This window comes from Sparus aurata, unplaced genomic scaffold (assembly GCF_900880675.1).
Source record: "Sparus aurata unplaced genomic scaffold, fSpaAur1.1, whole genome shotgun sequence".
NCBI classification, from domain to species: domain Eukaryota; kingdom Metazoa; phylum Chordata; class Actinopteri; order Spariformes; family Sparidae; genus Sparus; species Sparus aurata.
Window position 1 is genome coordinate 27,992 of NW_022045163.1, and position 12,509 is coordinate 40,500.

Consider the following 12,509-nt stretch of genomic DNA (forward strand, 5'->3'; position numbering starts at 1 on the left):
TTTCCTTATTTTCTCTGTATTTGTCTGCAGGTTGTGTCGAGGAGTGGGCTCGGTTATTTCACTTTAAACCTTAACAACCATTAAACGATCAGAAAGTAGTGTTTTATTTCTCTGATTTACTGCGTAGTTCACCAGCTCGCTCGTTTACAACCAAAAACTCATGTCTTTTATAATGTTCCTGTCAGTATTCAACATCATTCCTGGAAGGAAGAGAAACAAAATAGATTTAAAGTTGTGCATGAATGAAACCGAGTCAATCGAATTTCCTGAAAAGATAAAAATAAAAAGAATGTTTCAGCCACATTCAGACAAAATGCACCATGAACACAAAAGTTTCATACAATTGATTTTATTTATTATCTTCAAACGTGTGTACAAAAAGCAAAAACGTGTGATTGGATGCAACATGTTGTTTTTGAAATATTAAACAATGATTGTGACAAAAAAAAAAAAAAAAACAACTTTAAAAAAACAGTGAAATGTTTGGGATGGCAGCGATGAACAAGTTCCCTTCTCAGTTATTTTGTTAGACAACAACTGAATCCTCCTGATTTTAAGTGTTTCAGGGAACCTGGACGACTTCTTCCCCTGAGAAAGTCAAACATTTGGGTTTCACGGTGTCACAGTTGGTCTCGTCCAGCCGTGACATTAGTTTTGGAAACTCTTGATATCAATAAACCCGGCAGCACCTTCTTAAAGCTGGATCAGTATTACACTATTGACATTGTTACTGGACGGAATCACACAGCAAGAAACGACCACAGATAAATCTTTACACACTTCCCTTTCAGTTCCCACACTGTCTGTTTTTATGTTTTAGCCCTTCAGCTGCGTTCACAAGCGTCTGAGATGTAAACGTCCTCACATGTGAACACACCCGTCTGCACAAACACTGAACGTATTGAAAACAGAAACGCTTCGCCGTCTCTGAGAATCGACCTGCAGAGACATGCAACCTTCTGCAAACAGATAATCCATCATGTGTTCGCTCTTATTTCGGTCAAAGTGAAAATATTGTTCTTGTGGGAAAGCATTTCAAATCACCACACACACACATAGAGTCTCAGCTGTGACGGATAATCTCTCTGCAGAACGTTTCAAATCCGTGCGAGATGCTTTTTAAAAAAGAAGTGAAGTGAAACGAGCGGCTGACTAAAAACCAGAAACACAGACGTGGATCAGAAAAGACCTTCAGTGATGAACGACGGATGTGTGATCTTTAGTTTTAAGAGCTAAAACATAAAAAATGATCTAAACTTTGACATTAATATGAACTTCACTACAGTTTCTATTATACAACTTCTTACAAAACATCATGAATTATAAATACAAGTGCTCTCGTGGTTTAACAAGGCAGTTAGTGATTAGTGTCAGTATAAAATACTTCATGAGTGGCAGATGATAACATACAGTCATTGAGGGAGAGCTAGCTCGTTAGCTGCATCCTTTACATTAGCTTTAGCTACATTAGCACAGATAACAGTTTAAGGCTATAATCTTTAGAGGTAACGCAAAACATCTTCCAACGTCAAAAAGTGTCTGGAAGTGACCAGTAACCTCATGTTTTATTCTTTATTCCATCGTTTTAATCTGGAAAAATAGAAATCAAACAAGCCGACAAGTCAACTTTCAATTTTTTGGGATAAACTGTGTTAATTTAAGGGGATGTTACTTCTAATACGTCTACTTTAAATCCCAAAAAACACATTCAACTTTAATTTCCCGCAACGTGTGCACGCTTGTTTCAGCCGAGCCACTAACAAAAGGCATCGATGGTTTTAGTTCTTCCAAGTTTTACTTCTAAAATATTGGAAATCCAGTCAAACAAATCAGATTTATAACTTTCAACTAAACACAGCAAGTCTATACAAATGACAGATTCTTTGACCAACGTTCATAAAGATATATTTTTCTTCTCTGGGATAAAACTGAATAAATATAAGCTACTTTATGAAACCAGACATGTTTTTGTAGATAATATTGTATTTACACTGTTAATTTGAAGGACGGCAAAACTGAGCATTATGGGAAAGAACTGACAACACGCTGAGAGAGGAGCTGCAGCCTCGTGGTCAGCTGACATCCGACCAATCAGGAGTCAGCGTTTGTAAGTTGTATATCTCACGCAGCTGCAGGTCGCAGAATTTGCATCCAAACCAGTGAGAGTTAATCAATGTGGAGCTGAATGATGCAATAACATCCTCCATCCTCCACTGATGACGTCATTTCAGCTCTTAAATATAAATCAAGATGTTTTTTTGATGTTTTGCCGCTGATGGAGCTTTAATCTGAATTAATACGGACTACAACTTTACTTTTCAGAGATTATAATGCAGAAAAAGATGCTTACGGTTATTTAACATGATTAAATTCCCACTGATGTTCATTATAGACTAAAAGGTTTATTGTTAAACTATTTATTTATTTATAATATTGTGCCTCTGGTATGTACATATCTTTTAATACAGTTGAGGGATAAACGCAAAAAAATGCGTAAACGTTTTACTCGTGATTATCAGTATTGGTCCCACAGATCTGTATTGATCGAGCTCGTTCTGACATCATTTTTATCTTAAAGTTCAGGGAAAACGTAACTGTTGGACGTGTCTCACTTTTTCTTTTTTTAACAGAAAAAGTCTGAAATATTGAGAAGTGACAAATGTTTCTTTGTGACTTTCAGATATTTCAGGACTTGCTCACTTTCTTTCCGTCAGCTGAAAAGTGACGCATTAACTAACTGATGTCAGCTGTTTCCTGAACGTTTGCAGTACAGATGTAGTCGGCTACACAGATAATGATGGAGGAGAACAACTAGAACTGCCGTGTTGTGGATCGTGGAGTCGTGTTTGAAGGTCGTGACTGGAGGTCTAATTCTTCAGACTTTTCATCGAGCGTCCCTGCAGATTTCTGAGGCTCGAGTCAGACTCGAGGTTGATATTGAAATTAGCACATTTTTAAAAACATCACATGTTCAGTTGCAAACGTCAGTTCTGCAGAGCCGGAGGAAAGTGCTCCGTCCAGACGTCCACGAGAGTCTCTGGACGTCTTCATGTAGGCGGAGGTCCGCTGACGTATCTCAGAGTCAGGTGGAAGCCACGAGGCAGCCGGCTGCTGCGGTGACACGGCGGCTCCAGGGCGACCCAGATCAGACAGGCCAGCAGAACCAGCGCTGCAGCCAGGAGGAGGTAGAGGAGGGCCGGGGAGAGCGAGGAGGAGGAGGAGGAGGAGGAGGAGGCACTGCTGGTGGAGGTCACACTGTGGAGGAGAAGGTGGAGGTGTTCGTTACTGGAGCCAGAAAATCTACATTTGGGCAACAGGTGGAGGAGAGAACTACAACCAGCACGACTGTTTAATCAGCAGAACATTTATAAACCCACCAGACTGTTCCTGACTTAAAGGGATATTCCGGTGTAAGTTTAATCCATGGTCTAAATCACCGTGAAACTGTGTTAGACTCCCTCTCGAGAGATCAAGTTAGCAGACCGCTAATTTACGGAGTTTTATCAACCTCAGAAACGACCGCACGACAACAATACACTGCAGTAAATGGATCCAAATATAAACCGCCACCAAAAAGCCACAAATAATGCTCAGAACAGCACCAAACTTCAGCAACAGTACAAATAGGGTCTCAGCACATAGTCCGGGGCATCTAACCTCCGCTAGCTTAGCTGGATTTCTATTGTGAAGCTAAAAACAGATTTCAACTCTCCTCCAAAGGCTTCCGGGTCGGGGAAGTCCCGACGAGTCGATTACCGAGTGCGGTTAGAAATGCTCAATTCCGTTCTTTTCCCTGTCCGCTCTCGATAATAACTGTTATAAACTGGCAGGTAAGACACATATGAACTTTGATTGCTTTTCCATGGAGTCATAATCATACATTTTCATCCATGAGCCGCGGAACTCTACTGCACTCGGTAATCGACTCGTCGGGACTTCCCGTCAACAGGAAGCTGCTGCAGAAGAGTGGTAAATTTAGTCAGCTTTTCAGTAGAAATCCAGCTAAGCTAGCGGAGGTTAGATGCCCCGGACTATGTGCTGAGACCCTATTTGTACTGTTGCTGAAGTTTGGTGCTGTTCTGAGCATTATTTGTGGCTTTTTGGTGGCGGTTTATATTTGGATCCATTTACTGCAGTGTATTGTTGTCGTGCGGTCGTTTCTGAGGTTGATAAATCTCCGTAAATTAGATAAAAGGTAATCATTTATTTTGTAGTTGGTCTCTAGACTGTCTCAGTTCCTCTGTAACTAAATGAGACAGACAGAAAACTGGGGATTATTATCAGAGTCCTGAACTGAGGTTTTGTTCATTTTTGGGGATTTCCCCTCACAGCACTCCAACACTCAATACATAAAACATGAAAAATCTAAATTATTAAAAAACATTTTAGGAAGTCTCTTCTTGGCAGCTGGAGGAGGGGGTTATGGGAAGGCTGTGGCCCTGGAGTTACCTCAATTTTTTAAATATCTTGGCACAATAAAGTCTTTATATATTCATTTCTGCTAAATCTATAAAAGGAGCTCCTCCGGAGAGATCTGACGCAGGTCAGCATTTAATCATCTAATTACTTAGAAACTTTGTGCTGGTAAATAATTTTCAGAGTGATTTTCTTTCCTTGTCAGATGAAAACAGATGAATGGAAATCTTACAAAGGCCTAAATCACAAAAAGAAAATTCATAAATAAAGAGATAAATTGATAAATACGCCAATAACTGCACCAAAAATATATTAAAAAATCTGCATTAATGTATTTTTTTATGTATTAATTCCAGTTTATTCACTTTCTTCAACTTTCTATTTTATCTATTAACTAATTTGTATTTAAATGTTATTATTAACACATTTATCTGAGTCTTATTGTTTTCCAGAAACGTACTCTCTTCATGCATTTCTGTTTTATGATAAAAGGGAAATTATTAACAAGTTAATTAAATACAGAAGTAATTCAAACAGATACATTAATAAATGAATGAATGAATGCCTACATTTAATTTCAATATTATCTTTGATGCATTTTATGGCATATTAGTTTATTTGAATCATTTCTTTCTTAATTCTATTACTTTTGATTTTGGACGTTTTAAACTTGCACAACATGGAGCGTAACACCACAAACTGAGCTCAGTTCTTGTTAAGGACCTGATGATGAAAACCACGTCTGTTTGTCGGCGTCTGACCTTCTGTCCTTTCTTCTCCGTCTTCATAAACATAAAGCGCCCTGTTCTGTCTTTTATCTCTGCGGTTTTGTAGAAACATCCCTGAAGATTCACAGCCGCTCTGAGAGTTTTATGTGTTTTCTAACCTTTGCTCGGAGAGAAGACGTTCAGGTTCCTCACAACAGGACGGCTCTTCATCAGCCTGAAGAACAGAGAGCGTCTGTTAGTCTGCAGCGGCTTCAGGCAACAACTTTCTAAGAAAATATCAGCTCAGGAATATCTTCCCACACAGTTTCTACCTCCCCTCGGGGCATTAGTGACCCCACTTCTTATTATTGATACAGATTTATGGTGCTGTGTGTATTATTGTTCATCAATAACACTTTAATTACTTTGAAATGGAGTAAAGCTGCTCCCCAAAAAACATTTGATTTATCGTCTTTATCGTCCTAAAAACAAGACGGCCGACTGACGCATCATCTCACCTGAAGGATTGATCGATATCGGTGCTTCATCCAATCAGACGGTGAGAGGGCAGGAAAAGGCTGTTGTCGTTGGCTGCTGGGCGCCGTGATGTGGCTTCCTTCCAGGTAACACTGTAACACAAGAACACATGTAGACGTCTGTCAATGCATGGAAATAAAATCTACATCATACAATCAATAAAAAAGTGATTTCTGCTGTTTTGATTTCATTCGAAACCCTCAAAAAGGACGTCTGAGCACAATTTGTGGTGCTGGAGTAAGTGAGAAAATTGCAGGATGTTTTTTGGCAACTATTCTCTAATTGTAGTCCAGCCGGATCAGGTTTTTATGTGTTCTGGGGAAAGTCCAAGTCACAGTCTGTCAGGTCTGTCTACACCCACGATGAAACATCGCCCAATATTTGATCAGCGTCTTCTCCAAGCTGTGATTTTAGACCTTTAGGAACAAGAGGAAGGTTAAAAACAAGCGTCTTTACTTCTTCTTCACACAGGAACTTGAACACTTTGCTTTTACAAACTAACCTGGAGGAGGATTTTCTTTAGACATTTTAGATCTGACATGTTGTTTTGTGGATCCGACAGTGAAATCACACAGGAAGCTCCAAAATCAACAAAATATCAAAGTTCCTTGAATCAATAAGTAGACAAGTTAAGTGGGTAACAGTAAGTTGTTCACCGGATTAGCGGAGCAACTTTGCTAGCGGTGATTATACGATAGTACTTAGTACATCTTCAAGCAGGTAGACCAGTTCTGGTGTGCTGAGTCAAACCGAGCAGAACCAGGCCGGCAGATGTGATGACAAAATGGCAATAGATTAATCTGTAATGAGTCAGTTGAAGCGTGACTAGAACTGAGTGAGTCACTTCAGCTGGTTCTGAATCTGACAAGTCGACTGATTCTCAGCTTAAAGTGAAACTCTCACTGAAATGCAACCGAGGCTTTTTTTGTGAATGTATACGAGTCAAACCTTCATGTAAAAGCATGATTATGATGAAAGAGGCACTTTTAAGATTTACTGTATTTTTGTTTTCAGGTCAAACTCATTTTCAATGGGAGTGCTACGGGCACTTTTACGATAGCATCAAAATCTCTCTGTTTAAAACAGTAAGAAGTCTCGACACAACATGAAACTTTGCTGGTAGTATCACCAGGGTCTCTACACATGAACACGAGCATTGAGAACATTGTTTGTGTACACAGAGTTTACTAAAAAGAAGGTTTTTGAACAACTCACGTTAGCAGTAGCTTGTTCCGCTCGCCGCCGTCCTGCCAGTGGAGAAGTGTCGATCTCAGAATGTGACGTAACCTGGAGGACAGTTAAGGTGGAACTACTGTCTTCCAGCAACAACTATCCACACGAGATCTCACGTGACTTTTCCAGCTTTTTACTTTAGTATTGTTTCTTATATGAGGCTCCTTTTTCAACTTCAAGGTCAATATTGTTTTTCGCTAACGACAAAACAACAAATTATCCTGCATTTATATGGAACTAAGCTTTAGGAGCGTTCCACCTTAACTGTCCTCCAGGTTACGTCACATTCTGAGATCGACACTTCTCCACTGGCAGGACGGCGGCGAGCGGAACAAGCTACTGCTAACGTGAGTTGTTCAAAAACCTTCTTTTTAGTAAACTCTGTGTACACAAACAATGTTGTCAATGCTCGTGTTCATGTGTAGAGACCCTGGTGATACTACCAGCAAAGTTTCATGTTGTGTCGAGACTTCTTACTGTTTTAAACAGAGAGATTTTGATGCTATCGTAAAAGTGCCCGTAGCACTCCCATTGAAAATGAGTTTGACCAGAAAACGAGAACACGATAAATCTTAAAAGTGCCTCTTTCATCGTAATTATGCTTTTACACGAAGGTTTGACTCATATACATTCACAAAAAGACCCTCGGTTGCATCTCAGCGAGAGTTTTGCTTCAAGTCCTTCAGACTTTCCCTAAACTTTAGCGACACACTGAGCTGACGAGATGTCGTGTACCTCCACCTCGGAGCTGATGGAGCGCTCTGTGAAGAGAAAGCGAGCGATGTCAGAACAACAAGCTGCTCCTAAAACATCGATCAGCCCCTCGATTCTCTCCTTCACTGCTCTCAAATCTGGCCTCGCAGGTTGATTCCTGCTCCAATTTGTTTTTGTTCTCGCTCGGTAGTTTTGTCAGTAATGAACCTCCATTAGAAAGTGCCAGCGCTATTACGCACAAACACACATTTAATCAAACTCGCGTAATGCAAATGAGTCGCTCTAATTACAGTGACGCACAAACTCTGTCATCAGATTTGACCCTGAAGAACTCACTGACCAACTTTTCTTCCTGCTCCTCGTCTGTTTCACTACACAGAGTCTGAATCTGTGGCTGCTTGTGAGTCACAAAGAGGGAAAAACAGACGAGGGGAGGAGGAAGTCAAGAGGAAGGGAGGAAATGAGGAAGTCTGCGTGTTTCTCTGCCTGTTTTTATGGCGACAGTTAAAGTGCAGCCAGACTCGATGCATAAATCAAGACTTTATGGATTCATTCGGCGGCCCGAGGAGAGCGGCGGACGAGACGGAGGAAGAGGAGGATAAATAGACGCTTTCACCGGTAATGAGAGAGGGAGAGAAAATGAAGGCTGAGGCCGATGATGGAGGGAGAAACAATGAAGGAGGAGAGACGGAGAGAGAAAACAGAGATGGGGCGATAGAGGGCAGTTATTCAGGAATCCATCTTTACAAAGGTGGAGGAAAATAAAGGCTGATGATTATGAATGTTGATGGAGCCTCTGGTGAGAGAGGACATCACTCAGAGTGTGTGCAGGTGTGTGTGCAGGTGTGTGCAGGTGTGTGTGCAGGTGTGTGTGTCTGTGTGCAGGTGTGCAGGTGTGTGTGTGTGTGTAGGTGTCTACTTTAACTGTATTAATGACCTTGTGGTGACACCGATCTGTTTCTGGACCCACATTTTGGGAATCCTCCTCCTGTTTCTGCGGCGCTGAATAAAGGCGAAGAAATCTTTTTTTTTGCAGAATATTATGATGCAAGAGTGAAGTTGACCTTTGACCTTCTGGATATAAAATGTCTTCACACCCCCTTTTTTATCATATAAAAGACATTTGGATACATTATTTTGTTATAATTCTATGAATTATTGAGTGATGAGACCACCAGCTTCTCATCTGTTCAACCTCGAGTCCAAGCAGACGTTTCTTTCAAGTTTGAGGAAACTCCCTCCGAGGTGTTTCTGAGACATCGTGTTCACGTGAACTGGACGCCGTCACGTCACAGTGACCAAATTTAAATTAAGTTGAGACATCGCGTTAACAAGAACGGGGTCAGACAACAGGAGAAACATCATCCTTCAGGCCACGACGATCAGGCGCTTATAAAACTAAAGAAGAAAATCAATAAGCAACAAAATCGCCACAAAAACGACCTGCTTGAAGGTCGTATTAAACCAACGGCGTTGTCTCGATCCCCGCAGGACTATCGAACCATCAGCGCTAACAAAGTGGCTCCGCTAATTCAATTAAACACGCTTCATTTCCTGTAACTCCTTCCCAATAAAACCCCCCATTATTGAGTCATTTAAAAGCTTTTATTATGAAGCAGCGTCACAGAAAACGTTGTGTTTTCAGCAGCAGGGACTGAACACGACTCCTGAGAGTGAAGACGATGAAACAGTCAAACACAGCAGATGTTTAAAGAACAAACAAGACGAGAGAAACTAAAGAGATTCAGTCAGAAGATACAGACGCACTGAGAGCTGAACACACGACATTAAAACCTCTTTCTGTCAGTCTTCCTGCACAGACGTGAGCTGAGTATAGATGTGAGGGGGAGACGGTGTGACGGGTCGGCTGAGGTCGCCAGACGTCGGCGCGGCTCATCTGAATAACGACGGTAACATGCGACCTGTTTGTCAGCTTATTTAAATGCTGCTGTAACAGCTGGAGACGGAACAGACGGCAGACACCAGGACGTGACAAGTTACTGCGACAGTGAAAACAGCTCGCGCTCATAAATCTGCATCTGAACTGTCAAACGTCGACTTTCTGACTGGATTCAACTATTTTGTCATCCGTGTAGGAAAGATGGCCAACAAGGTCGGAGCACGTGAGAGTGTTTCAGGAGTCAGGTCAGCAGTTTTTACACACACACACGCACAACAACATGTTTGTCCGTCTCTCAATACCGTCTCACTTCCTGTCTGTGGCTCTCAGCTTCGAGCCCATTGGTTCCTACTGAAGACGTGCATCTTTTAAACACCCTCAGAAAAGTGCATGTTTCACAGATGCTGGTTTTTGTCTTCTCAGTAAATATCACTGTACCTCTCCATCCGTCTGCACGGCTTTACAACAGGAAGTCGTCCTCTCTGGAGGGGCGGGGCTCTGGACTCCCAGCCACGCCCTCACACGCCCGCCGTCGAAGCTGACCGGCTCGCCTTCCTGTCCGTCAGGAGTCGAGGTCGCCCACTGGTCTCCGTACAGCTGAGCCCCGCCCCGCTCGCTCTCTATTGGTGAGAAGACCCCGGGGTGGGCGTGGTCGAGCCATCCCTCAGATCTCTGCACAGAGAGAGAAGAGTTAGTCTGGAAATAAATCCTTGTGGTCGCTCCTGATCTTTGTAAAGTCTCTGATTGTTAAAGGATTTCACAAATTAGAAGACGATGATGGAGAGGAGTGACACGATCCATTCAGCAGGAAAACATCATCAGCTGATGACGATTAATAACTTTATCTGAACGTTTCTCTCTATTTCTGCTTTTCTAAAAAAGAACTCGCAATAAGTTGACTGGTGAATTTTCATCATCAGGGCGATCATGAATTGAGATGATTGTGAATATTCTCACATGAACGACGCTGACGTACAGTCATGTTGGTCTGATGACCATTTTTATTGCTTTATTTGTGTAGAAGGACATTTTGTTTTATAGTGATTTATTTAAGACACTTTGACTGTTTTACACACACAAAAAACGATGTCTTATCTGTGATAGTAAAAATAATTGTTTCCTAACAAATTCTAAGGTTACATTGATTCCTTTTAGTGCAATTTTAGTTTTTTTTCTTTCAGATAATTTTCAGAATAGTTGGATGATTTGGAGGATAATATCGTCAGTGGCGGTCATGTTGGACAGGATCGCTGCAGGACTTTCATATCGTCCCTCGTCTCGAATAACTCGGTGAAGTTGCTTTCGCTGAGGAACACAAATGAGGAAAAACAGAACTGTTCTGTGGCCGATACGACTTCCTGTTGAATGACTTTAAAAGATTTTAGGATTGTTGAACGTCCTCGACGGTTCAAAGACTCAAAAAGATGAACGACGTCACAATCCACCGAACCAGAACCACACATGTTGTTTCGAGGACCAATGTGGGTCAGTATTGAAAACTCAACAGGTTGATAATAAATAAATTCTCATTAAAATTGGAACAAAAACATCTTTTCCTTCTGATTGTTTCTGGCAGATTCGACACTTCACAGGAGGACGAACCACAAAGAAAGTTATATAATGATCGAAGTGTTCTGCAGAAGTTCTGCAGAAGAGAAACACTTTTATTATAAGACTTTAGTTTGAGCACATTTTTCTACTCATATATTACCGAGAAGTTTGGAGTTGTTCTGGAGCTGAAGTATTTGGTGTGCAGGACACACAATAAAGTGAAACCACGACCGCCTGGAAGGACGGAAACCTAAAAACGTATGCAAATATTATGCAGGGGGAAAAAAACAGTGTGTACATGATGTGTAATTAATGAGCTGAAATGTTTCAGTCTGAGAGTGACGGAGCTGAAACGCTGAAGTTTCGGGTGGAGGAAACTCTGCAGGCGCGTCTTTGGAGTCGTACTCAGGATTCATGTGGCGTACGAGCGCCCGGAGACGAGGTCACGCGGTCGCAGATTTAATGAAGTACAACACACATCGAGTCCTCCGGGCAGGCGGCGAGCTGAGCCGAGCCCGCGGGGAGGGCGTGCTGACATCACGCCTTCATGACGCCAATAACAAGGATTATTATAAAGAGCGGTACACGATCTGCGATGTCTCTGCTGGGATGTAATCAGATGCTAATTCAGTTTTACGTGTGCGTCTGCTCGTCTCTTCTCCTGTTGAGCTTCAGGTTCAACAGCAGTGCAACAGTGTGTGGGTGAAGCAGACAGAGAGGGGAGCTGCAGGCTGCAGAGGAGAGTACTCAGATTACTTCTAAATATTCACTGTCTCGTCTCTTTTCATCCACGCACGTCTCCTCCGTTTTCATCTTTCTGCGGTTCAGTTTCCCTGTCGTACGGCCGCTAACACACTCCGGCTTCTCCGCCTCTGCGTCTCATCATAAAAAGCTAAAAAAAGGAAACCAACGAGCCCGACAACATATGGAGGTGCCACATCCTGCAGGTGTCATCAATAAATCAGCAGAAGAAGAGGGGAACGGTTGTAACCAGCTCGTAAAGCCCACGCTCGGATCGGCTCGGAGAGGCGAGGGGAGGGGAGGGGAGAACATTTTTAGATGTAGCTGGTGAACATCAATGACTGTGTGTGTTTGTGAGTGTGTGAGATAAAGACAGACAGACAGACCGAGCCTCTGGGCCATGTAGCATCTGGGTCAGAGCAGAACAACAGAAAGAGAGCGAGTACGATGAATTAGAAGAAAAGCTCCACATGGTTTGTGGTTATATTTAGGCCTGATGTGGCGTCTCTGCCGCCGCGCTGTCCTGCGACACATCGGCTCAGACGTTACGAGTAAATAAATGAAGATAAAGTCTTCATACAGACGGCGGCGAATTATAATCTGTTAAAGAATTATAACAAGATGAAGAGAGATGGTGGAAGAGGGTTAGGGTTCTTCTCCCTGTTTTTGGAGGATGCACCGCTACGATCCTTCGTGGCCTCACATATCCC

At 42.2% G+C, this 12,509-nt stretch overlaps 1 protein-coding gene across 1 annotated transcript in view; it reads right to left on the reverse strand.

Annotated features, from left to right (window-relative positions):
• Positions 1–333: 333 nt before the first annotated feature.
• Positions 334–12,509, reverse strand: part of LOC115578086 (nesprin-2) — a 34,355-nt gene continuing 22,179 nt past the window's right edge. Inside the window, exons 10-13 of the mRNA XM_030410913.1 lie at positions 9,946–10,179; positions 5,642–5,752; positions 5,303–5,358; positions 334–3,255 (exon numbers count right to left, since the gene is read on the reverse strand). Coding sequence (XP_030266773.1) covers positions 3,048–3,255; positions 5,303–5,358; positions 5,642–5,752; positions 9,946–10,179 — 609 coding nt within the window. The 3' untranslated portion in view covers positions 334–3,047. The remainder of the gene's footprint in view (positions 3,256–5,302; positions 5,359–5,641; positions 5,753–9,945; positions 10,180–12,509) is intronic.